The sequence below is a fragment of the Girardinichthys multiradiatus genome, chromosome 10, assembly GCF_021462225.1.
Source record: "Girardinichthys multiradiatus isolate DD_20200921_A chromosome 10, DD_fGirMul_XY1, whole genome shotgun sequence".
Lineage (NCBI taxonomy): Eukaryota > Metazoa > Chordata > Actinopteri > Cyprinodontiformes > Goodeidae > Girardinichthys > Girardinichthys multiradiatus.
The window spans coordinates 20,459,596-20,483,870 of NC_061803.1; the positions used below are offsets into that span (position 1 = coordinate 20,459,596).

General features: G+C 40.1%; 1 protein-coding gene across 2 annotated transcripts in view; it reads left to right on the forward strand.

Annotated features, from left to right (window-relative positions):
- The first annotated feature begins 9,418 nt into the window (after positions 1 to 9,418).
- etv4 (ETS variant transcription factor 4) overlaps positions 9,419 to 24,275 on the forward strand; it is a 49,811-nt gene continuing 34,954 nt past the window's right edge. Inside the window, exons 1-4 of one of the 2 annotated variants that reach the window (XM_047376911.1) lie at positions 9,419 to 9,611; positions 10,111 to 10,201; positions 10,325 to 10,372; positions 18,866 to 18,919. In XM_047376911.1, the coding sequence (XP_047232867.1) occupies positions 9,555 to 9,611; positions 10,111 to 10,201; positions 10,325 to 10,372; positions 18,866 to 18,919 (250 nt within the window). In that variant the 5' untranslated portion in view covers positions 9,419 to 9,554. The remainder of the gene's footprint in view (positions 9,612 to 10,110; positions 10,202 to 10,324; positions 10,373 to 18,865; positions 18,920 to 24,275) is intronic. The other variant, XM_047376910.1, reaches the window with a different exon arrangement.

Here is a 24,275-nt window from a genome sequence, read left to right on the forward strand (position 1 = left end):
CATTTCTGGACTATGGCTTTACACAGGGAGGAATCCCAGCAACAGCGCAGTGTGATGAGGGAATGAAGAGAGAGACCATGGGTGGGTTTTACAACAGACATTGGCAAAAGAGGAGGAAATGTGTGCAAATGCACACATCTATAGAGACATGCATAAAACATGAAACATACACTTTCTCATTTAAAAGATCACTTTCAGTTGTGTTGTGTTTTCACAAACATACACACCCCCACTGAAGGTGGACTGAGGCAAGTGCAGCTTGTCAAGAGAATGAACAGGACTGCTGGGAATTTACATGGAAGTTACTTTGCATAATTTCTTTAGGGGCCAAAAGCTATTACTGAGATCTATAAATTAAATTCTGGAATAAGGTCTAAACTAACCACCATTTATTCTTACTCTTTGATCTCTAAAACAAAGTCAACTGTTGTAGTTCCACTGTGGCTACAAGACCTTGTGAAAGTGTACAAACCTGTTAAACCTTTGCACATTTTGTAAGTTGCAATTTATTGGAATTTTAGGTCATAGACCAACAAAATGTAGATATTGATTCAGGAATAGCAGTTGTGGAGGGAAAATGTTACATGGTGCCAAAATCTGAGTCCAAAACTATAGGGTGCATTTGTATTGAGCCCCCTTTTATTCTGTCATCTCCTAATACAATCTAGGGCAACCAACTGCCTTAGTACAAATCCAGCTGTTCTGTGAAGGTGTCATGTTGTTTTTAACGGATTTGACCCACATGCAGAAAGCAATTCAGGAGACAGAGTTTTACGGTAAAGTGTTTATTTACAGTGTAGTGAAATGGGCAGGGGAACTGGAACCGGGAAACCAACTGTAAAATAAACAGGATGGTAAGCAGGGAATACTCAGGGTCAAAACTCAAGAATAATAATTCAGCCTTACTGGGTTGGTGGAATGATCCGCCAGAGGGTGAAGCGGAGAGACCAAATAGTTGTTTACCCGTGAGATAGATCATGGTGGAATAATGGTGTGCCAGGATGATAAGATGGTCCAGGGCTTTCAGAAGTTGGTGCAGTGGAAGGAGGAGGGTGGACAGGGTTCTTGAAGAGTGATCCAAGAAGCGAAGAATTCAGGAGGCTGCCAACCGGTGTGGTCCAATGAAGTAACGAAAGACTAGAGTCTTTGATCATGGAGCTGGATAGCTTCTTTCCAGAAGTGGTTAATCCAGACAGAGTTCCACACAAAAAGGCAATCAAGGGAATGATGAACACCTGTCACCTCTCCTCCAGGTTCCCCGCCATCTAGGGGCTAAGCACAGTAAAAGCACCAAACAAACAGATAAAGCACAGATCCTGACAGAAGGTCTTTGAGGTTTGCAGAAATTTTACTGAACAAACCGCATCATGAAGACCAAAGAAAAAGGTAATGGAAAAGTTGTGGAAAAGTTTAAGGCATGGTTAGGTTATAAAACACAATTCCAAGCTTTGAAGCTCTGTTAAGTCCATTATCTGAATATGGAAAAAGTATGGCACAACTGCAAACCTACTAAGACATGCCTGTTCACCTGAACTGACAGGCTGGGCATGAAGAACATTAATCAGAAAAGCAGCCAAGAGGCAAATGGTAACTGCAGATATCCACAGCTCCGTGGGAGAATCTGTTGACAGGACAGCTATTAGCCATGCACTCCATAAAGTTGGCATTTAATGAAAAAGGACCGAGAATAGAATCTCCAAGTCACTTTTGCAGTTTGCCATAAGTCATGCAGGAGACAGAGCAAACACGTGGAAGAAGGTTCTTTAGTTATATGAGCAACCACCCTAATCTAAATTTTTCTCAAGCTTGTCACAGGTGTAATTCCGGCATGGCGTAATACTTAGCTCCATCCATCTTCCCATCAACCAGTTTCCTTATCCCTGATGAAAAAAAGCATTCCCACAGCCAGATAATAGCAGCACCATTTTCACTGTGTGGATAGGATGTTCAGTTTGTTTATGGTGAATAAAAATACCATCATAATACAGTGCACTTTGCATGTAGACCAGAAATCTCAAATTTGGATGGGAAGATGGATGGAGCTAAGTATTACGCCATGCCGGAATTACACCTGTGACAAGCTTGAGAAAAATTGAAATTAGGGTGATTGTTCACTTTCCAGCAGGACAACAGCTTTAAACATATAGAATCAGTTAGATCAGCAGTGTCCTGTGTGTTTTAAGATGAGTTCCTGGTCCAAAACAGTTTATTCAAAGGCAGCTCTTAGCATGTCAAGTTCCAGAAGGACATGCTAATGACTCAGTATTTTGATTCAAGTGTGTTGGAGAAGGACCACATCTAAAACATGCAGGATAAGTGTTGGAGTTTGATACACATGATTTAGAATAAAACATATACTCACGATTGAATGACCCAAAAAATCTCCAGACCTGTATCCAATTGAGAATTAATGGAATGACTTGAAAACTAATGTTCACAAATTCTTTCCATCCAATCTGATTGAGCCTGAGCTATTTTGTGAAGTAATTTGGGCATAAATGTCAGTTTCTAAATCTGTAAAGCTGGTTGTTTGGATAGCTTCCATTATAATTTTAAAACTGTTTTTTTTATATATCTACTCGCTATCTTTATCTGATTGTAAAAATAGTTTTATTACGGAAAAATAAATTTGTAAGGGCAAATTTTTTCCAAAGTGCTGTATCTCAAAAGACTTCCAACTGTAATTGTAGCCAAATGAGGCTTTTCATGGTACCTGATTCAGCGAGACTGACTGCAAAGGTATGTCAACCTTTTCGATTTTTTATTTGTAAGAGTTAGTAGAGAGAATGTATCATTTTCCTTTCATTTCAAAATTCTGCAATACTTTGTGTTGGGTTATTACATTCTTTGGGTAAAAGGAAAAAGAACGTGGACTGACAAGCCATGCTTGTGAACCCCTTAAAGGTTTTATTTTTCTATCCGAAAAAAAAACAACCTCATTTTAGCATGGCTGAACATTCCAAACTTTTCAGATTTTTGTATCATACGTGATCATTTTGTGTCCTGTGACTTTTTCTTTACACTTTACAATGAAGCACTACATTGTCTTTTTACAGCCAACACTATTTGGCTGTAAAAATGAGTGCTCGCTGTAAAAAGACAATCTTGCGCACCACAGATGTCTTGAAACTAAGACATCTTTACTGTAAAGCATGTCTTCTTGGAGCAAATCTTTGAGGAGCAACATGATATGAAGTGTTGCTTCTCAGTGTTGCTGTGAACAGAGGAATCTTTTCAGGAAGGTCACGAATTGAAATAATCCAGCTTGACCTTTGGAGGAAGCATTTTAAAAATAAAAATTACGCAACAAACAGAGTGCTCCCTGTTTTGACTGGAGTTATTTTGAGGTGTGTATTGTTCTTGTAGGAAATACTGTCCTGAATGTAAACCAGCCACTTTGTGTTTCACACTGCAGGCAGGACACAGGACAGCCCTGGGGGCTCCGATTTGGCAGCAGAGATGTGAGACTGTTGGGAACTTACGGAAAGGTGTTATTGTTTTTTGTCATTTTAAAAAGACACTATACAAAACCTTTCTGGGTACTGCCAAGCAAGAAAGATGCAAGGGATGTGAGACTCCTGCACTACTGTCTCAGAGTCTATATTAGGAGTACTTTCCAGTTGGTGTGGTATAGGAGAGAGGGTTGCTCCTCCTTGCTCATTCCAAACAACACAGATTTCTTGACAGAGTGTTAGGTGTAAATGGGGATTGCACCGTGGCCTAGTTGGTAGCACTGTTGCCTTGCAGCAAGAAGGTCCTGGGTTCGACTCCCGGCCGTGGGTCTTTCTGCATGGAGTTTGCCTGTTCTCCCCGTGGCATGCGTGGGTTCTCATTGGGTACTCTGGCTTCCTCCCACAGTCCAAAGACATGTCTCTCTAAATTGCCCCTTAGGTGTGTGCATGTGTGTTACCCTGCGATGGATTGGTGACCTGTCCAGTGTGTATCCCACCTCGCGCCCATAGACTGCTGGAGACACCAGCTTCCCCGCGACCCACTATGGAAGAAGCAGTATAGAAGAAGACTGACTGTTTTTAATGGATCTGAAACTGTTGCTATACCACAGCAGATATGTATGAGGTGATCAAAACTAGCTGAGAAGTGAAATATTTCACACAAACCAATAAAAAAACCCACAAATTTTACTTACTGACACAAGAATTTACTGCGTTGCTTCTTAGCATTTATGCAGGCAATTTAGTATTCTAAAACAGTTTTATGTCTAAATGTATACAACCAGCCATTTGCACTGACTCTGATTTTGGTATTTTTTCCCTCAATTTCCGCTGTTTAAAAAATAGTGCAATACTTCCAATAGAGAACAATTCTAAAAATCTCTATGAAATATCTTTTAACATAGGTAGGTGTTATTGATCAAACAAAGTAAGGAACTTTTTGAAAAATATATTTTGTTGACATTGTTGAACTTTGAAAGGTAAATCTGTGGTCAGACAGACATTAAAGCCATGTTAATAGTCATCCTTTATTGATTTATTTGAGCTGTTCTCCTTCCAAGGTGAATTGATTTTTAGAACAAGTTAAAGCAAGCATTAAGAACAAACATTTTGTCATAGTTTTAAAACAGAAATAAAGCCTTGTTTACTAAAGAGCTGTGTAACACAGACTGCTCTCTCTCAAACACACACACACACACACACACCACACACACACACACACACACACCCACTGTGACATTGCCTCAGGTTCTAATACACATAACGAGAGTTAATAAAAGAAAAGCTCCACAAGATTTCTTTATAGTTGTAATAAATGAATAAATGATCTAATAATTGAACACATTTGACAGTAAAGCCGAGCTTTTTCTTGACAAATGTTAAGCTGGACAAAGCTGTCATTAACTGTCTGGATCTTACAAAAATAATGGAATTTCTATGTTTCGAGGGGTGCAAAGAAGAGAGAAAAAAGTCAGTGTAATATGATCTTGTTTGTAATGGACTCATGTTCTAATTTATTTTTTTGGCTGGTTTTATTTAGAAATATTTGTAGATTATAAGAGATGTGGATAGAGAAAGCACTGTGACCTCATCCTGTTTTTAAGAAGTGAAGCACAAAATTCTGAAAGTAGAAAATGCAGTTATGTTATTTACATGTTATAGCATTTAAAGGAAAATTAAATGGGCAAAATCGGTATCAATGGGGCTCAACTTTACAAAATCAGAAGTCAGAAATCATCCACCAAATTTCTAAATGGTGCTTTTCCAATTGTTAGTCTTCCATTCAGGTATTAAAAAACTGCTACGGAATTGATTGTTAGGGTCATGCATTATGCTTCCAGTAATCTGTATGTGATGTCCTTGCATTATCAGGTTCCTGTTTCTTCATCAGTCACCATCGGCAATGGAATGGGAGGAGAGAAAAAGCTTCAGAGAAAGGAAAAGAGCAGAACCCAAGAGGTGTTGTCGACAAGCCTTTCTTACAACACCCTCCCCCAAAGACGCCTTGCCTCATGAGTCTGTCTTCTCTTCTTTTCCTCTTGCTCTATGTGCGTCTTTCCATCCATTTCGTATTTAATTTGACTTTTTTTTTTTTAAGTATTTCATTCTTTCTTGCTTCCATTTCAGCACTCTCTCCATAACTACAACATTTGAGGCTGTAATAACATTTCATCCATCCATCAAGCACAGCCAGCTTTGATCAATAAGCACTTTGAGTCCACTCCACAGTGCTGCACTGGTCTTAAAACGTCTCCCGTCTGTCTCTGTCAGTACTTATCTCACTGCTGACGAAGCTATATTAGACTCAGAGGTGGATGACTATTACAATAGATTTCACAATGTTTTCCAGCACTTTGTGTGTGTGTGTGTGTGCGTGCGTGCGTGCGTGCGTGTTCTGTAAATGAAATACATGGAAATCGATCAATAACTACTGCCAATGGTCTTCACTTTTACAATTCATCCTAAATGGTCTAAAGATGTTGTAAATCTTGTGTGACTTGTAGCAACATGATGTTGTCAGCATAGCAGCATATATCTCTACAAGTATTTTCCATGCATTTGCTATCTGCTTGCTTTCTCTTAAATACATAATCTCATAATGCTGTTGACTTTGGTTCAGATTTTAATTCAGTTATTAGTCACATACATTTAATAAAATGTAATTTAGTTTTCGCCTCATTTAGTCAGCTGCATTGTCTTTAGTCTTAGTCAAGTTTCGGTCAACTAAAATATGAAGCAATAGAAAAATGCATTTATATGGCCATAAAATAAAACATTTCTTTACGCACAAGTAACATTTTTACAGAGGATCTTTTTAGGAAGTCAAAAAAACAATGGTTGTTTTTTTTTTGTTTTTAAGATTTTACACATTTAATGCAATATATTTATCCTGTATAATTCAATCCTGTTAAATGTAACAACTAAGAAGTTTGTTTCTAATTGGAAATTAGATGGTCATCTCTCAAGTGATTAAACAAACATTATAAATGGAGTACTAATTTTGTTTTAAATAATTTAGCAGTTTTGTTTGAATTTGAAAAGAAGCAGGCTTGTTGAAAATTATTTATTTCCTTTTCAGTAATCAAAGGAAAAATCCTTTTTGTTATAGCAAACAAGGTCTTCTTATTTTCACCGACCATCTTTTATGCATGTTTCTGGCTCAACTGCGTACACCATGGAACAATTAAGAAAAAAAATTTTTAAGGGTAAAAAGTTATTCGAGCCATCCTGGCCATTGATTACAGGGCCACAGAGCCAGACCAGCATCTCAATTAGATTAACTTTGACCTTTGACTAGGCCCCTGCAAAGCCTTTATTTTGCATCCTTCTTTGAGCAAGTCAGAGGCAAACTTTGAGGTGCTTGGGATTGTTGTTTCGCTGCATAATCAAAGTGTACTTGACCTTAAGGTCACAAACTGATGGATAAACATTGTCCTTCAGGACTTTTTGCTTGACAAAAAAATACTCATGGTTTCATCAATTATCGCAAGTCCTCTTGTTCATGAAAAGCCCCAGAACATTACACTACCATCGCTATGTTTGGCTGTTGTTATGATGTTCTTTTTCCTAAATGCTGTATTAGTTTTATGTCAGATGCAATGCATTGTCACTCGCTGGAGTTGTAAAGCCTTGCAAATAGCTTTGTAACTCATTTCAGACTGATAGATGTCATTCATTTTGTTTTTCATGTGCTCTTGAGCTTCTTTAGAATGAGGCATGAAATGTTGCTTTTTGCGATATGTTAAAGTAAAGTCTACTTTATGTTGACAGATGTGTCATATTTGGTTTATTTCTTGGTTAGTTAAAATCAAAGCTTCCCAAAAACATTTGTTTAATCACAGTTAATTCATGACTTAATGGTCGGGGGGGTTACTATTTCACATAGGGCCAAGTTGTTTTTGAGGTCCTTTCCCTTCACAATGAAATCATCTTTTAAAAACTGCTTTTTGGGAGCTCTCATAAAAAGTTTGAAAGAAATCAATAGATTGTTCAACAGCTTTCACATCAACTTATGTGGAGTTTTTAAGAGTGCAACTAACAACCATAATTTAAATTTGTTTAAGCCTGCCTCGTACTATAGTGAAATTTATCAGCATTAGAGCAGACCTGATTCAATATTTATAGCCTGTTATGTATATCTAAATGGGCATCTAAATATCATTAAACAGGAAGTAACTTGTACAGTGCAGATGAGGCACCAGGAAGAAGAAGACACAGATGTTCCTAACATGCTTCATGAAATATCTCTGAATCTTATTCACTGCTGAAACTAAACGTAAATCCAATCTAAACTCTATGCCTTATGTTTCCAATAGTGCCATAAAGAGGGGGCGGGAGGTGGTGGCGGGGTGTACACTTCCTTCTGGAAATAGTAAAGTAGCTACTGATTCTAAAATTGATAAGGTCCAAGAATTTTCAAAATTTATTTCTTTATTGGTTTGTTTTTCTGTTGGTCAAAATGTAGTTGATAACAATTAGGAGAGTGGCAGCCTTTAAAAATACATATTTGGGAGGCTAACAAAGCTAACATGTCAACACAGCTGATTTTGGTATATAGCTACTTTAGCTGGACTGTTAGGTCGTTTAACATTTTATTTTATAAAACGTTTGGAATTATATTTTATTTGAAGTTGAATGTGGCTGGCTGCCCAGGGCACCATCCTCTCAGAGGGCAGTGATATGTGTGCATCATGGTTGACAGACTATAAATGGCATTGTACTACATGGAACCAAGATTCCAGCGATTACTGTTTTACATACAACCAGATAGGTTTAGATTGTTTCCCCTTAATTAATGAAAACTTCATTTAAAAAGTGCTTCTTCATGTATTTACTCAGGTTATCTTTGGCATTATGAGACATATAGGGGGGATTTGGGGCAGAGGGAGGGGTTTGTCTATGGCCCTGTCATACAAGAACTGCCCCTGAGCATTTTAAATGCTGTGATTTCCTTGTGAGGTGGACTTAAACCACAACATTTGGAGAATGGAAATTCGTGTGCTTCTAGACGTCGGTTTTAAAACTCATTTTTGAAATACCCAGAGAGTGGAGAGGTTGTTTTTCTTCCAAGGCTCTGATCACAGCTCTCATAACAACAGAGCCAGAGGCAGGAAAACAGGTAAACAACAGGATTGTTGCATTTTTAGGTTTTCCTAGGCAAAGGTGAAAAAACATATCAGGACTTTCATGCGAAGGCAAGTTTTTATGAATGGGGTTTTTCCTCCCTCTCTCTCTCTCTCTCTCTCTCTCTCTCTCACCCCCCACCCCCCTTCCTTTTTTGTGAATGAAAAACAACTGGAAAATCCAGTAGAAAAAGCCCACAGTCTGCTAAGAGTTTGATTGGCTGCTTGAGTGACATCTCCGCCCATTGTTGCTAGGAGCCCGACGATTAGCTGTGTGATTGGCTAACAGAGCGAACCGAGACTTCATTCAGAAGTCGGTGAATTCAACCGCATAAAGGCAAGAAATTCGAGTCCTTGAGAAGAAACCAACCAATCACAGACGTGCAAAGGAGCCGAGCTCGAAGAGTGAGTCTCACCAAAATTAGGTCTGCTGGAGAAATAACAGTTCACTCCACACTTTTAAATCAATTCCACATAAAGCTAATCTAAATTCAGATGAATTTGGAGGGGCGGAAGGAGCGGGGTGAGGACTCAACGTGAACGCAACATCTGTTTCCCTTCACACTTTCAGGACTTGTCTAGAAACAAACAGGGAAGACGTGGCAAGAAATAAATAAAAGAGAAGGCAAATGAAACCATTCAGAATTTTTTCACCGTTATAAATATGATTTCCAGTGCAAAAAAGGAAAATCCCATCATTTGATGAGTGAATGTGGAATAATTGTTTATTTGCTTGTGAAATCAACGCGCACACACTCACTCACTCACACAAAAGTGCACAAAAGATATTTGTAAAGAGGGCCGAAGCTCACTGGGTAATCACTCGCCATCACTTCCCCTCGGCATTTTTTGTGAATGGAGCTCATTATGCATGCAGCCTCCACGCAGCTCCATTCACAAACAGCGCTCCCTCCTCTTCCCTGCAGCCTGCGTGGATCCCACTCCAACTCAGCGCAAATGACCGCAAACGGTTAAACGGATGGATTATAAGATGGATGGATATTTGGACCAGCAAGTGCCTTACCCTTTAGCAAATGTACGTTTTACTCAGTTCTTATTGTTGATGCTTTATTTGATAGATGTGTTTTTTTCAAGCCTTGTTGTTTCGCTGCTTGTCGCGGCTTTATTCGTGCCTGCGTCGCTTCTGCACGAGTTTTGACTGGGATAAAAGTGTTTGCCTGCCCTAACTACGACTTCCAGGATAGAAAAGCCTCCACAAAGCTACTTCTGTGTGCATTTAAAAGTGATTGTCGAGTTCTTTTGTTGGTTTAGTTTGTTCCAAATGACTACTTTGGTCAAATAATCCCCCTAACTGACATATGCGTGGTTTTCTTACGCATGATGAGGTCTTGTTAAATATGCATCACAAAACATTTTACTGTATTATGCGTTTTTATGATTTTTCCCGGTCAGACGTGCACAATTGGTGTCTGCTGCCCAACTGAAGAACTGTAAAGAATCGCCGTGAACTGTTTTTCACAGTGATGTTGTTGAAGTGCCCTGTTGGATTCTGTTAACATCTATTGCTTTTGCAGAAGTCGCAAGGAAATGGGCCCCTAAATAGACTGTTGATGGCAGCAAAAAGGAAATTCATGGACACAGAATTACCCCCTCAGGAATCTGAAGGTAAAGAGTGAGAAACTCAACAGATTTGTAATTGACTGAAATGATGTCAGTTTGTCAGAAAGTGAAACCTAGCTGTTTTATGGTGAATATTCACTCTTGCCTTTCTTTTCTGTTTCCACTCAGACCTCTTCCAGGATTTAAGCCAACTACAAGAGACATGGCTTACAGAAGGTGAGTCTTCTCAGTGCATTTTTATCTGTGCTGATTGTGACAATCCTGCTAATTAATTTAATGTTCAACACAAAAGCACAGAGGATTTGATGTGGTTCCTAAAACAGACCCGAGTCTTGCTAAGAAACTGATATTTTATGATGAAACACGCACAGGGTCAGCCTAAGGCATAAGCAAACTAAGAATCCTCGATTTCTCACAGAATCCAGATACCTTATGTTTTGTTATTTTCAAGAAAATGTATCTTGCTTTTAAATTTGCTTCGAGAGTTTATGTAAAAGGATTTACAATTATTTAAAATGTATATTATATGTATATTTATTTACAATTTAAAGCAACTGACATGTAATCATAAATATATTCATAGTTTCATAGCTATGTTAACAGTCATCATTTGTTTCAAAAACATGTGGTCACATGTTCCACCTGTGATTACACCAAAATTCACAGTGGAAAATGTTTTCTACAAGGAAGATTTTTCATGTATGGAAGCCTATCCCATGTGTTGTGTTACTACCAAGTGAAATTTTCACATGTGAAACACAAAGGAAAATATATCAAACCTGGAACACATGTTTCATGTTAATACACAATAACATTTCCACATACAAAGTACGTGTTCAATTGTTACTACACAATATTTTTCCCGCATGTGATTTGATACAAATGTGGAAAACATGGGACAATATTCCATTTATTTCACATACAATGTCCAAATGTGAAACAGGGTTTTTACATATTTTGAAAAAACTTATATTCACATGTGAAACACACACTACTTTACCACTTTAAGTTACCTAGCGGTCTGTATACCGGTGTATGAATGTACAGTATGGGTGTTGGCAAGTGAAAGAGGTGAATGTGATGCATGGTGTTGAAGTACTTTGAGTGGTTGATATGACTAGAAAAGTGTCCCTCAACTGAATAAGTCAGAGAAATAACAGAGCTTACAATTTATTTACTGCTTTATTAGTGTACATCATGTGAAGTGTAAAGTCTTAAGCTAAATATTGTGATTGCTAGTAAATATTTTTAGGGTGTTAAATACCCAACACAAAAACATTAAAAAATAAATATTTTTGATTAGTTTAACTGGAAGTGGGACCCAAAATCCCATTCTGCTTAGGTCCCCATACAGTCTTGGGTCGGCTCTGCTCACACACACTCACACGCCACACAATCCCCCTTTTTCCCCATGAAAAAGCAGCCTGAGTGAGCACAGACAGGACATTATTGGCTTTGAGCACATCCTACTTTGGCCATGTTGGCATGTGGAGAGCGTGCCAGACTGCAGCCAATGCAAACAAACTGCCTGTTTGGCTTGTGTCATTCAAATGCACATAGCGATGAAATGAGGCCCAGTTACAGACAACTGTCAATGAGCTGACCTAATAACAACACTGCTGACGTGAGCTGTAATACAATAATTTTGCAGCATATGAAGAGGGAAGGGAAAGTACCAAAAGATGTAGGTCATTTGGAGCATCTGTTGTGGTGATCTGGACCCAAGCGTTGATCAGCACAGAGACTGTAAATGTCCATAAAGGAGGACCGCAGTCAGAGGTGTAAATTTTGCTGTGTCTGTTGCTTTGATGTGCTTTGATGTGGAGATTTAAAGGGTGAATGCTGCTCAGTTTTGACATTTATATTCTAATGTGAACCTCATCGGGCTCATGAGTCCTGTTTAAAGTTTCCCTCTCCATCTTTTTTGTTGTTGTTGTTGCCTTACTTGCACAGTGATGAATCTGGCTGTTTTACATTATTGTGTTCTTAAAGGAGATTGGTCCTTTGTGCTCACCTCAAGTCTTAATTGAAAGCATGTGCTTATGTATCCTAACACAACCTTAATTTCCATTAATGCTTTTGGTTTATATTCAAAAGCTACCACTGAAGGCGAAGTAAAGGCTGTGGGTTATTTTGCCCATTTGTCAATTACTACGTCTATTTTGTTATCGTGCTTTGTCGTTGCCTCGTCCTCTTTTCTTACCAATGTGCTTAACCATTTTATTTAAGTTTAGTTCTCTTGAAAGTTAAATATCCCTGATGAATTATGGAGATTATAAAAATGCTTAAATCTCACATGAAGGTGCGAAGACTGATTTAGAGGAAAAAATGAATGCTATTTCCAATGCCCATTGAAAATGTCTGTTAATCTTTTATCTTTTATCAAAGTTGGTCTAAATCCCAGCTATATCTTCAAACCTGCAACAATATTGAATATGATTAATATTTTTCTAAACCCAAACATATATTTATGCATATTTTCTTTAGGAGTGCTGAAATAGATTTACAGTGGCCCTTAGCAATCAGCTTCTGACCATACTTTGACCAAAACTTTGGAAATTTGACACATATGCATAAAGTTTAGAGAGATACCAAAAAGTCCTTTGGCGCCAGCATCCAAACTCTATAGCACTGGAGTCAAACTTCAGTTTTTATATGTTTGAATGTCTAAGGTGTAAAGTTTGCATGTAGTTTAAAGAACTGTGCAACTATCGCCCAAATCACTATGTACTTTCTGTGCCACGTCATATAACTGATTACTTTTAAATGACTTTTTATTCATTCATTCATCTTCTATACCGCATATTCCATAGTGGGTCATGGGGGAGCTGGTACCTATTTCCAGCAGTCTACGGGCGAGAGGCAGGGTACACCCTGGACAGGTCGCCAGTCTATGAGGTTTTTTTAGCTTTAAATATGCAACACATCTAAACAAAATTCTAACCACTGTTTTGTCACTACTCGAGATTCTTACATAAAGCCCAGTGTGATTCATATCAGTTTTTACAATTAATCAGCTCCACCAAAAAATGACAAGGTGTGTTAATCCCTTTCAATTTTCAAATGATCTGATGTTTCCCTAAGAACAAGGGACTGAAAAAAGGTTTGTGACTCTGTATTTCCTCTCCCATTTATCATCCAAAGAACCCTTGGATTAATCTGGTGTCACTGTAAATCCAACTTTATACATAGCAGTTTAAGTTAGCTCTTCTTCCTGAAGCCTCACTTGCAGGTTGTTGCTTGCACAGCAATTAAAACAGTCAGTCAGTCATTTTCTACCGCTTATTCCATAGTGGGTCGCAGGGAAGCTGGTGCGTATCTTCAGCAGTCTATGGGCGAGAGGCAGGGTATGCCCTGGACAGGTCGCCAGTCCATCGCAGGGCAACACACAAACAACCAAGCACACACTCATTCATACACCTAAGGGCAATTTAGAGACCAATTAACCTAACAGGCATGTCTTTGGACTGTGGGAGGAAGCCGGAGTACCCGGTGAGAACCCACACATGCACGGGGAGAACATGCAAACTCAATGCAGAAAGAACCCCGGACGGGAATCGAACCCAGGACCTTCTTGCTGCAAGGCAACAGTGCTACCAACTGCACCACCATGCAGCAAATAAAACAATTACTTGTAATTGCAATATATACTGTAGGCAATCCTTTGCAGAGTTGCACTGTTAAATAAGGACTCCGAATACTATTTTAAACACACCATGGATGAGTTTGTAACATCTGCGGCAGCTTTAAATGTGTTCTGGGACAGAGTTTCGTTCTTCCTAAAGATTATAAAATGTTAATGCTAATATAAAACATCACAATGCAATAACTATGAGTCAGTCACAGCGTACTGAAGACTGGCAAATTTGTAAAGTTAAGCAACAGCAATCAGACACTGTGGAAGCATCTGTACCATTTTGATTGAACCTATCCTAAGGACAAACAGTGCTGCATCCACATTGGCTTTTACGCCTTTTCTCATGCAGCGTCAAAAAGCTGCAAACCCACTTCACACCAGCATCCTACTCAGACAAAGACCAGTACCAATAAAGCTGCAACAATAGGTGTCGCTTCAAAGGTGTCCGTAGACCTCACTTAAAGGTTCAGATAAAAAAATGCACTTTTTAACTAAATGCTACAAATACAGTTGCCTCTATTGTTATTGGCACCCCTTGTTAAGATGTGAAAAAAAGCCTTAAAAGAAATTGTTATGGAGATTTGCTGACTCCAAGTTCCCGCAGTTTTACCATTCTCCTCAATATTTCCAGCTGTTTAAGCTTTTTAATCATTGCTCCAGTGGTAGATATGTTTAAGTAGCCACCTTTTTGTAGATATGTCTTGACTTATGTGGCTCAAAATTTGCCTGCCTTACTTTAACGGGATGATCTCCCATCTTTATATTTTGAAGAATTATGTACTGTTTTTTAACAGGAGCACATTACATCTAGTGACCTTACAGTTAGAGTGCCTCGCAAAAGTATTCACAACCTGAAATTTAAATGGATTGTTTGAGAGTTTGCACAATTACCTTTACAGAACATGCGTACAACTTTAAAGATGCATATATATATTTTTTTATTGTGAAGCAAATAAGGACAAAAAACCAAAAAACTTCAACGTTCATAACTATTCAAGTCAGAAATTTGTAAAGCCACCTTTTGTTACAGCTGCAAGTCTCTATGGATAAGTCTCTATAGGCTTGTCACATCTTGCCACTGGGATCTTTGCCATTCCGCAAGGTAAAACTGTTCCATCTCCTTCATGTTGGATGATTTCACTTGTGAACAGCAATTTTCAAGTCTCAACACAGAATCTAAATTGAATTGAGGTCTGGACTTTGACTAGGCCATTAGAACACATAAATGTTTCCTCTTAACAACTCATGTTGCTTTAGCAGTATGCTTTGGGTCATTGTGATGGCTCTTGCTTGGTGGTGCTGCAGCTTCTGGGGCCTTTTAGAAAATGTGTGTTTGTATTGACAGGTCATGTGACCCTTAGATGGTACACAGGTGGACTTCATTTGACTAATTATGCCACTTTGAAGGTAATTGGTTGCACGTACATAAGTTGCACTTTTTAGGGGCTTCATACCAAAGAGGGTGAATTTATATGCACACAACAATTTTCAGTTTTATTATTCTTCTTTTATTCTTCTTTTTTTTCATTTTACTTGACCAACTTAGACTATTTTGTACAGATCCATCACATAAAATCTGATTAAAAACTAAATAATATTCACTGTTCATCATCTAATATATAATTGGAAAAAATCTGTGCAGCCAATGGTTTGGCTCTTGAAAACAGTCAGAGTTGCTTATGTGGTTATTTGAGGAAATCAATTGCTGACAATAATTTTTTTTAAACAGTTTAATTTATTCTAAATCATTGGTTGAATTATGGGTTTTATATCACTTGCTGTAAAGAACAAACACCTTTGCCGGTACTTCACTGCAACATATTTTTATCTTAGTTTTGGGTTGTCATTTTCTTCAGTGGAAGAAATAATCACATTAAATCCAATAATGACACATCCTTTTCATCTCTGGGAAGTTTAAGTCATTATTTCCTATTATTGGACAAAGCAGCCTTTTAAAGGATGCCATGTCTTGAACTCACAAATAATGTGATGGCTTATTGTTGACTCTCAGAAAGCGATCAAGGCAACAGAAAGCAGGGAGATGGAAGTGTTACCCTATCAAAGCGTTATTTAACCTTAAGTACTGGCTTGTTTTCAGCTTCCCCTGGCTAAGACCTTCCTTTCCTGTTGCATTAATTAAAGACCCTATCATGACTGATTGCAGTTGTGACAAATCCACCGCAGTTGTAAAAGCTGGTTAGCTAGAGGGATATTTTCTTTTTTTTCTTGTTGTTCACCAAAGAAGAGCGGAAGCAAGGGAGAGACGGAAAGGGTGAAGTTCTAAAAGGCAAGAGTTCAGGAACTTGTCACATCTTGTCTCGTTTTGGCCTTTAGGTTTATATTTCTTCGGCTGCTTGACTCCTCCCAGGATCTCCTGCTGGGAAGGAGGAAAAAAAACTTTTTCAAGGTGGTTGGATGTATCTGGGAGAACATGCGTCTGGGCTCATATAAACACACTTCTCTTCTTGTGCTGACTTGCATCTCAAAGCTCCTGACGGGGTGTTCCTGGAAACAAATCAGATCCACGTCCACACACAAAAACTCAGGAAAGTGTGCAGACACAGACAGTCAAGGTTGCGATAATGTCTGAAGCTCATCATTTCTTTTCTGCTGCTTTTTATGGGGTCCTGCGTGTTCTGTTTTGGACATGTTGAAACTAGTGGAAGTGATTGATTGGTGTTTCTGCCAAACTAAATACTGGCCTTTGCTCTGTCTTATACAGGCCCCTCCTGAGGCCAAATGACTAAAAACTTAAAAGAAGATTATATCATTGTAATATAGTAAATCATAGGATACAGCGTTACATAACAAAAAATGCGATTTATCAGAACATGCTGTAGAGCAGAGTCATCCGGTCTCCTCTGCAGAGAAAAGAGTGTGATGACATGAAAGTGGATTTGAATTTCTTATTTCCTCTTTTTGCCCTCTGTCTGTAAGTTTTGGTTTCTGCATTGTGTATCACTGTGTCAAAAACCAAATACTGGAAAAGGGGAGGGAGAGCATTTGCTTGGGTCAGATTCTTGCATGTGTTGCAAACTCACAGTCCTTTCTTCAAAAGTGTCTGTTAACTGAATTGCTTTTATTTATTTATGTTTTTAAAGGAAGAAATTAATTAGTGTTCTGGTTCTATTTTTTTGCCAAAAGTACAAAAGGCCCCAAATACCTCAAACTACAGCTGCCGACAGGTGCAAACGAACAGCAAGCGGCGAAAACGCGCTGCAAACACACAAATGATGGAAATTGCATATTTCATGAATGATGACCAATGCAATGACCAATGCAACAGAAAAACACTGCAAAAGAAACATTCTGTAAACACAGAAAATAGGCAGAAGCAAGAGGAAAAATGCTGCAAATACGAAAACAGCAAATAGCAAAAACAATAGCAAATTTTAAAAAAGCTGGAAAAGGAAAGGTTTTTTTTTTTTTTTGCACCAGACACCTAGTGATCTGGTGCACTTCCATCTCATGGAGTGAATGAATCTAATGTCATAAAAATTAGAACATTTATTTTCTCCACACTTATCCCAAGTTTTCTGCAGCACTATAGAAACTTATAAACCAAATGCTATTGGTTTAAGGTGTAACTCTATCATTAGGGCAAGGCTGTTATTTCAAAGAAATGCCATTGCCCTTCTCAATCTTAGATGTATTTGGACAAATAATTTAGGTTTTTTCCAACATGTTGGTGAGAATCAAAGCACATAGCTCCAAAAAGATAATCATGAATGGGTTTTGAATTGGAAAGTGGTACAATAGTGCTCATCCAGCTCTCCTGCACCTGGGCTTGGCCTTGCCAGCTCTGCTTATTCAGTGAGATGAGTTTCATTGTGGAAGAGTGCCTAATCAGGGCCTCTGAAATTCTACGCCACTGCAACAGGGGTAGCATCACACAAGCTAGATCACTGTATTGATTCATCTATTTTTACAAACTGGTATAAGGTGACCCTATAATGTTTCCTGACATAATTATGTGTCCTTGAAATAGATCAGAAAAATTTCTGACTGATTGACTGGCCTTAATGCAGATAATGTGGTGGGGTAATGTAAGAAATAAATGCAAAAAAATATATTTGTGCATGTATATATAAACACAAATACATTTTAAGTTCTTATTTTTGTGCTTACTTTCAATAAAATACTATTAATATTTATTTTAAAATATACTGTATTTTATTTATTTAATCTTTTTGTTAAATGCAGATACTCACAATTGAACTTAAAAACAGGCATAACATCAAACAGGTGGATATTTCTTACACTAACATATACAAACACTGACTTGTTTATATATGGTCCATAGAGTTGTAATTTTTTTAGTTTGCTTTATTTTTGTTTTCAATAACAAATTAGTAAAGGACATGTTTTGCAATTAACGCATCTTCTTTGATGGACACTGGTCACCTCTTGACTTACTTAACTGGTCTTTTTTGCACACGGACAAGACAAAATCCAAACTATTCTCAGAATTCTGTGCTCCAGCACTTTTCCAACAAAGAAAAGTTTCTTTCTAGTTTAGCCCTGATCACCCTGTTTTTGCCAGTCTGATTCTGCTGTGGAAATGTGCAGAAAGGGGTTAAAATCATCCACAGGTCAAACAAAAAAACATGGCTGTGATTAACATGTTGATGGAAGTTGTGGGGCGCACAGCCCTGTTTGTCAGACTGACGGAAAAATGATTGTGAAATAAAAACCAATACAGGAATATTTCACAATAAAAACTATGGTTTGAACAATTTTTAAATGTGAGCAGTGATGGGAAAGTGACGTGTAATTCAATAAATTGTTACTAGTGTATCACATTCAATCTTAGAGCTTTTAGTCCCAGGTTTGTGCCGCCGGTGTAGGAAAAAATGCGTGACTCGTGTAAGAGTTTTGTGGTCTTTTGAATTGATCTGTCAATTAAAGAATTGAAGAAACTGTTGTAAGCTGTGAAAATCATTTAGTGAAAGTTATCAGAATGATCCCATGACTCAGATTTCACAGAGCAGAGACAATACGGCTGAATGAAGGAGGACTGAGGTCAGAGTTTGTCTAAAATACATTAAAGATCTTTTTTGTTTTCATTTCAGCGCAAGTTCCTGACAGTGACGAGCAGTTTGTTCCTGATTTCCACTCTGAGAACTGTGAGTACTTTAGGTTTTCTGCCTACTTAAAACTATAATGTGAACAATTTGCTTTTGTGTCTAAAGCTGCTGTCACACAGTGCCCTATCTTACTATGCATGTTGGCGTAATGAAAAGCTTGTGTTACACAGGTGTAAAAGTGAAAAAAATTAAGCGAGGCATCCCAAACTAGAGAACATGTTTGTGTTTAGATTCTTGTTGATATGCCATGACTTGATGTAATAGACTGTTCCAGGTTAGTGTATAAGGCAGCTGAAGCTAAAACAACAATTTTTACAACCGTTATTGTTCATTGGTTGCAGGATAATCTTAAACTTTTTCATTATTGTTCTTATTATTTTCTGACTGGTCATGTCATTCCAGCAAAAACATGCATATTATTAAAAAGGATATAAAAACTTTGAGTTTAAGAAGTCTGCAGAAGCTTGGGTTGGTATGCAATAACTGGCTAATATTACAGTAACATCTTTGGCAGGCAAAGCTATATAGAGACAAGAAGTCTAATGACCCAGTCATCCAGTGAATCTGGATTGCAGCAATATGCGCCACCGTCGTTCATTTGCATGCCTTCGAAAACCTGAATAGGTCACAGCCCAGGAAACCAGTACACAATTATTCAGGGTGCAGGTACAAAGGTGGAGCCTTTGTGCACATCGGAAGGTGCAAAATGGAAAAGCAAATTCCTGGGCCCCACAACTGAGCTGCTATTTGAATGAGTTTCCCTTTCTTCTTGTTTGTCCTAACAATGGCAATTCAGGAACTGGGTGGGAGGACGTGTTGCTCTACAAACAGTTTTTTTTCAGGCCATCTCCAGCATGGATGCTGAAATGGTTAACGAGAACTTCAACAGTAAACCCTTCTCCAAACTGAAAGATCCAGGTGCCAATCAGAGCCACTTTCTCTGATTGAAACCATGCATCTTTTGTGTCCAAACGTTGCATGATTTCTTTTTTTTTTTCTTTTCTTTTTAAAAAACAACTCCCAACTGATCGGCCACTGGGTAGCAAAGGCCTTGTTCACTGTGGCTGTTTGTTCACCAACAATGTGAGGAGGAAGTGTAGATGAACCTCAGGGCGCACAAGGGTCATGTCGACTTAACCCGCTGGCCTCAACACCCAATCAGCTGTCAGAGCTTTCTAACGGCTGACCTGGGTGTTATTTGCAGGGTCATGGTGGCTCCAGTTTGATGGGCAGGTCACTTAGCCACAGCAGAGATGCTCCTGGGCTGAAAGTTTCCCTGATCCAGTAGTCTAGCCATCACAATTTTGCCCAATTACAGTCGCTCAAATCTCTACAGTTGTTCATTTTTGCCCCTTCTTCAACATCAACTTTGAGGACAAAATGTTTACTCAATACCTTATTTTTCTCACCATATGACTGGTGCTATGATGAAGAAATACTAAATGTATATTATGTATGTCTTCATCATTGTGTTTTTGTTTTTTTAATATTTTTTTCTTTTGTCTGTTAACTTTGTCGTTTTCCATGCTGAAGTGAAAGGCATTCTTACCGTCAACTCAATGTTCAAAACAGGTGACTCACCTGTTTTGGAAAATCTAAAACACGCACACACACACCACCACAAAAAAACGTAAAGCAAAGCCTTAATCCTAGATGAGCCGGAGCTTCCATTGAATGATGTGCCTTGTTAAAATTAAACATTGTTGTTTACTGAGTCAAGTCTTTACCTGAATGGGTGTGGCAGTGTTAACGGGGGCAAAGAGAGATAGTAAAAGGGAGAAGGGGAAAAAGAGAAATAAACACACGTTAGAGTGTTAAATTAAAGAAGAGGCAGGGGGTAAAGCTGTTATTGAGCAATACTTGCACATCTGGTAAATCAATTTCATCTGGTCCTTCAGTTCGGGGCTAACAAGCGAGCTCTGTATGGAAGGTTATGCAAACAGCCATGCTTTTGGATGTACTTGCAGGGCCACCTTTATTTATGTGTGTTTTAACTGAAAAATCGTGCTCAGTGTTGTTTCCACTGATTTACTGTTATTGCTTTTGAAGTGTTAAAAGAAGGATTTAACTTTAATTTTGTGCTCATAAAGAAGCGAAGGAGGATTAGTGTTTGTTTTTGGACGCTGACAGCACCTTCAGGGGTTATCTTTGTCTTAAATGTAGGTGTCTTAAATTTATAGCAGGGAAAGTTCATTAAAGTAGTTTGGTCATGTTACTAATTGGGTGTTTTTGTGTAAAAAGCCCTAAAACGCCACAGTTAGAGTGCTCAGCAGGGCTTTGCTTGCATCGCAAGCTTACTGTTCTTCGTCCAAGTATGTTGTTTACACTTGCAGCAACTCGAGAGATGTGACCCATTCATAAATTTTCTTCCTTGCGTGCGTAAAAGGAAGTGTGCCTCCCCACCACACCCCTCCTCCTCGCCTGTTTTCTCCCTCTCGTTCCTCTGCAAAACTCTCCTTCAGTCTTCATTCATAAAAAAAAAACCTACAGTAAAACTCCTGACCTCAACTGGATACTCCAAAACCCTCCCTCCCTTCCTGTCTCTGTACAAACTGAGTCAAATTTAAAAATCTGACCCCCACTCTCCCACCCTTCTCTTTTTTCTCTCCGTACCTTTTTCAGCACACACTTTGAGCATTCCAAGATGTGAACTAATCTTGTGGTTTTTGGATTTGTGTAGGGCGATTGTTTAGTTTTGTGCCTTACAGTAATTATATAGGAAGTTGTGGCTATAGAATGCGTTACAGTGTTTCTCCGAGAGCACAGTTGGTAAGAGCAGGACAAAAAAAAGACAAGAGGAACTGAAAGTGAACTCCTTCACCACTCATGATTTGGATTCTGTTTGTATCTGTTCAGCTTGCACAATTCAATGTTCTTAAATGCTTCTGGTAATTTGACATGCACTAATCCGGGGGTTTTGTAGAGCTCTGAACTTCCATTGTTTAAATCACTGATTAAAAAAACGTGTATGAAACAAATGGATGCATGGTCCGCATGAGATGCCATGTGGCAGAAAGCTATATTTCATACCGAAAAAAAGAGATGACCAAAAACTACAAGAGTACAATGCAGAGGGGCAAAAACAAAAACAAAAAATCCTGAACATAAGTATAGGAGTTAGAACGAGAGCTGTACAACATACTGCAACACAATTATCATTGTGATAACGAGTGCAATTCTATTCTACAATCACAATGGACAACTTGGAGAAAATACTTGGTAGAATGTTATATTGCAAGTGTCATGTGTGCAAAGTTGAGATGCCACTTGATCTGTTGGATCAAACACATCTCTCAATGCGCACAGCCAATCATGTTCATAGAGGCAGAGATACCAAAGCTCACAAACAGTGATGAGGACACGATGATGAAGGAAAATAAAGAGAAGAGAGCGCAAAATGTACGTACTTGTACTCGTACTCATCGTCTTCCGCTTTATCCGGGACCGGGTCGCGGGGGCAGCAGACTCAGCAGAGACGCCCAGACGTCCTTCTCCCCAGACACCTCCTCCAGCTCCCCCGTGGGGAGCCCAAGGCGTTCCCAGGCCAGCCGAGAGACATAGTTCCTCCAGCGTGTCCTGTGTCATCCCCTGGGCCTCCTCCTGGTGGGACGTGCCTGGAACACCTCCCGAGGAGGGCGTCCAGGAGGCATCTGGTATAGATGCCTGAGCCCCCTCAACTGGCTCCTCTCGATGTGGAGGAGCAGCGGCTCTACTCCAAGCCCCTCCTGGATGGCCGAGCTCCTCACCCTATCTCTAAGGGAGTGCCCGGCCACCCTACGGAGGAAGCTCATTTCATGCTGTAGGTCTTGGCTAGAGGGGGCCAGCAGGACCACGTCATCTGCAAAAAAAGAGACGAAATCATCTGGTCCCCACACCAGACCCCCTCCGGCCCTTGGCTGCGCCTAGAAATGGCGTCCATAAAAGTTATGAACAGGACCGGTGACAAAGGGCAGCCCTGCCGGAGTCCAACATGCACCGGGAACAGATCCGACTTAGTGCCGGCAATGCGAACCAAACTCCTGCTACGCTTGTACAGAGACCGGATGGCCCCTAGTAAAGGGCCCCCAATTCAATACTCCTGGAGCACCCCCCACAGGGCATCACGAGGACACAGTCGAATGCTTTCGCCAGGTCCACAAAACACATGTTGGGCAAACTCCCATGAACCCTCAAGTACCCTGTAGAGGGTATAGAGCTGGTCCAGTGTTCCAAGGGCGGGACAAAAACCACAATGCTCCTCCTGAAGCCGAGGTTCGACTATCGGCCGGACTCTCCTCTCCAATACCCTGGTGTAGGCCTTACCAGGGAGGCTGAGGAGTGTGATCCCCCTGTTGTTGGAACATACCCTCCATTCACCCTTCTTATGTAGGGGGACCACCACCCCAGTCTGCCAATCCAGAGGCACTGTCCCCGTCCACCACGCAATGTTGAAGAGGCATGTCAACCATGACAGCCCCACAACATCCAAAGACTTGAGGTACTCAGGGCGGATCTCATCCAACCCCGAAGCCCTGCCACCGTGGAGCTTTTTAACCACCTCTGTGACTTCAGCCCGGGTGATGAAAGAGTCCAACCCCGAGTCCCCAGCCTCTGTTTCCACCAGTGAATGCGTAATGGCAGGATGGAGGAGATCCTCGAAGTACTCTTTCCACCGCCTGATAATGTCCCCCATCGAGGTCAGCAGCTCCCCACCCCCACTGTATACACTGTTCGCGAAGCACTACTTCCCCCTCCTGAGGTGTCGGACGGTTTGCCAGGATTGCTTCGGGGCCAACCGGTAGTCCTTCTCAATGGCCTCACCGAACTCCTCCCAGGTCCGGGTTTTTGCCTCTGCCACCACCGGGCCGCGGCACGCTTGGCCCCACGGTACCCGTCAGCCGCCTCAGGAGTCCCACAAGCCAACCACAGCCGATAGGACTCCTTCTTCAGCTTGACAGGGTCCCTTACTGCCGGTGTCCACCACCAGGTTCGGGGATTGCCGCCACGACAGGCACCGCAGACCTTACGGCCACAGCTACGGGCGGCAGTATCAACAATAGATGCGGAGAACATTGTCCACTCGGACTCTATGTCTCCAACATCCCTCGGAATCTGGTCAAAGCTCTCCCGGAGGTGAGAGTTGAATACATCCCTGGCCAAGGGGTCTGCCAGATGTTCCCAGCAGACCTTCACTATGCGCTTGGGCCTGGCAAGTCTGTCCGGCTTTCTCCTCCCCCAGCGGATCCAACTCACCACCAGGTGGTGATCAGTGGACAGCTCAGCCCCTCTCTTCACCCGAGTGTCCATGCGGCCGAAGGTCTGATGATACGACAACAAAGTCGATCATTAACCTCCTGCCTAGGGTCTCCTGGTGCCAAGTGCACTGATGGACACCCTTATATTTGAACATGGTGTT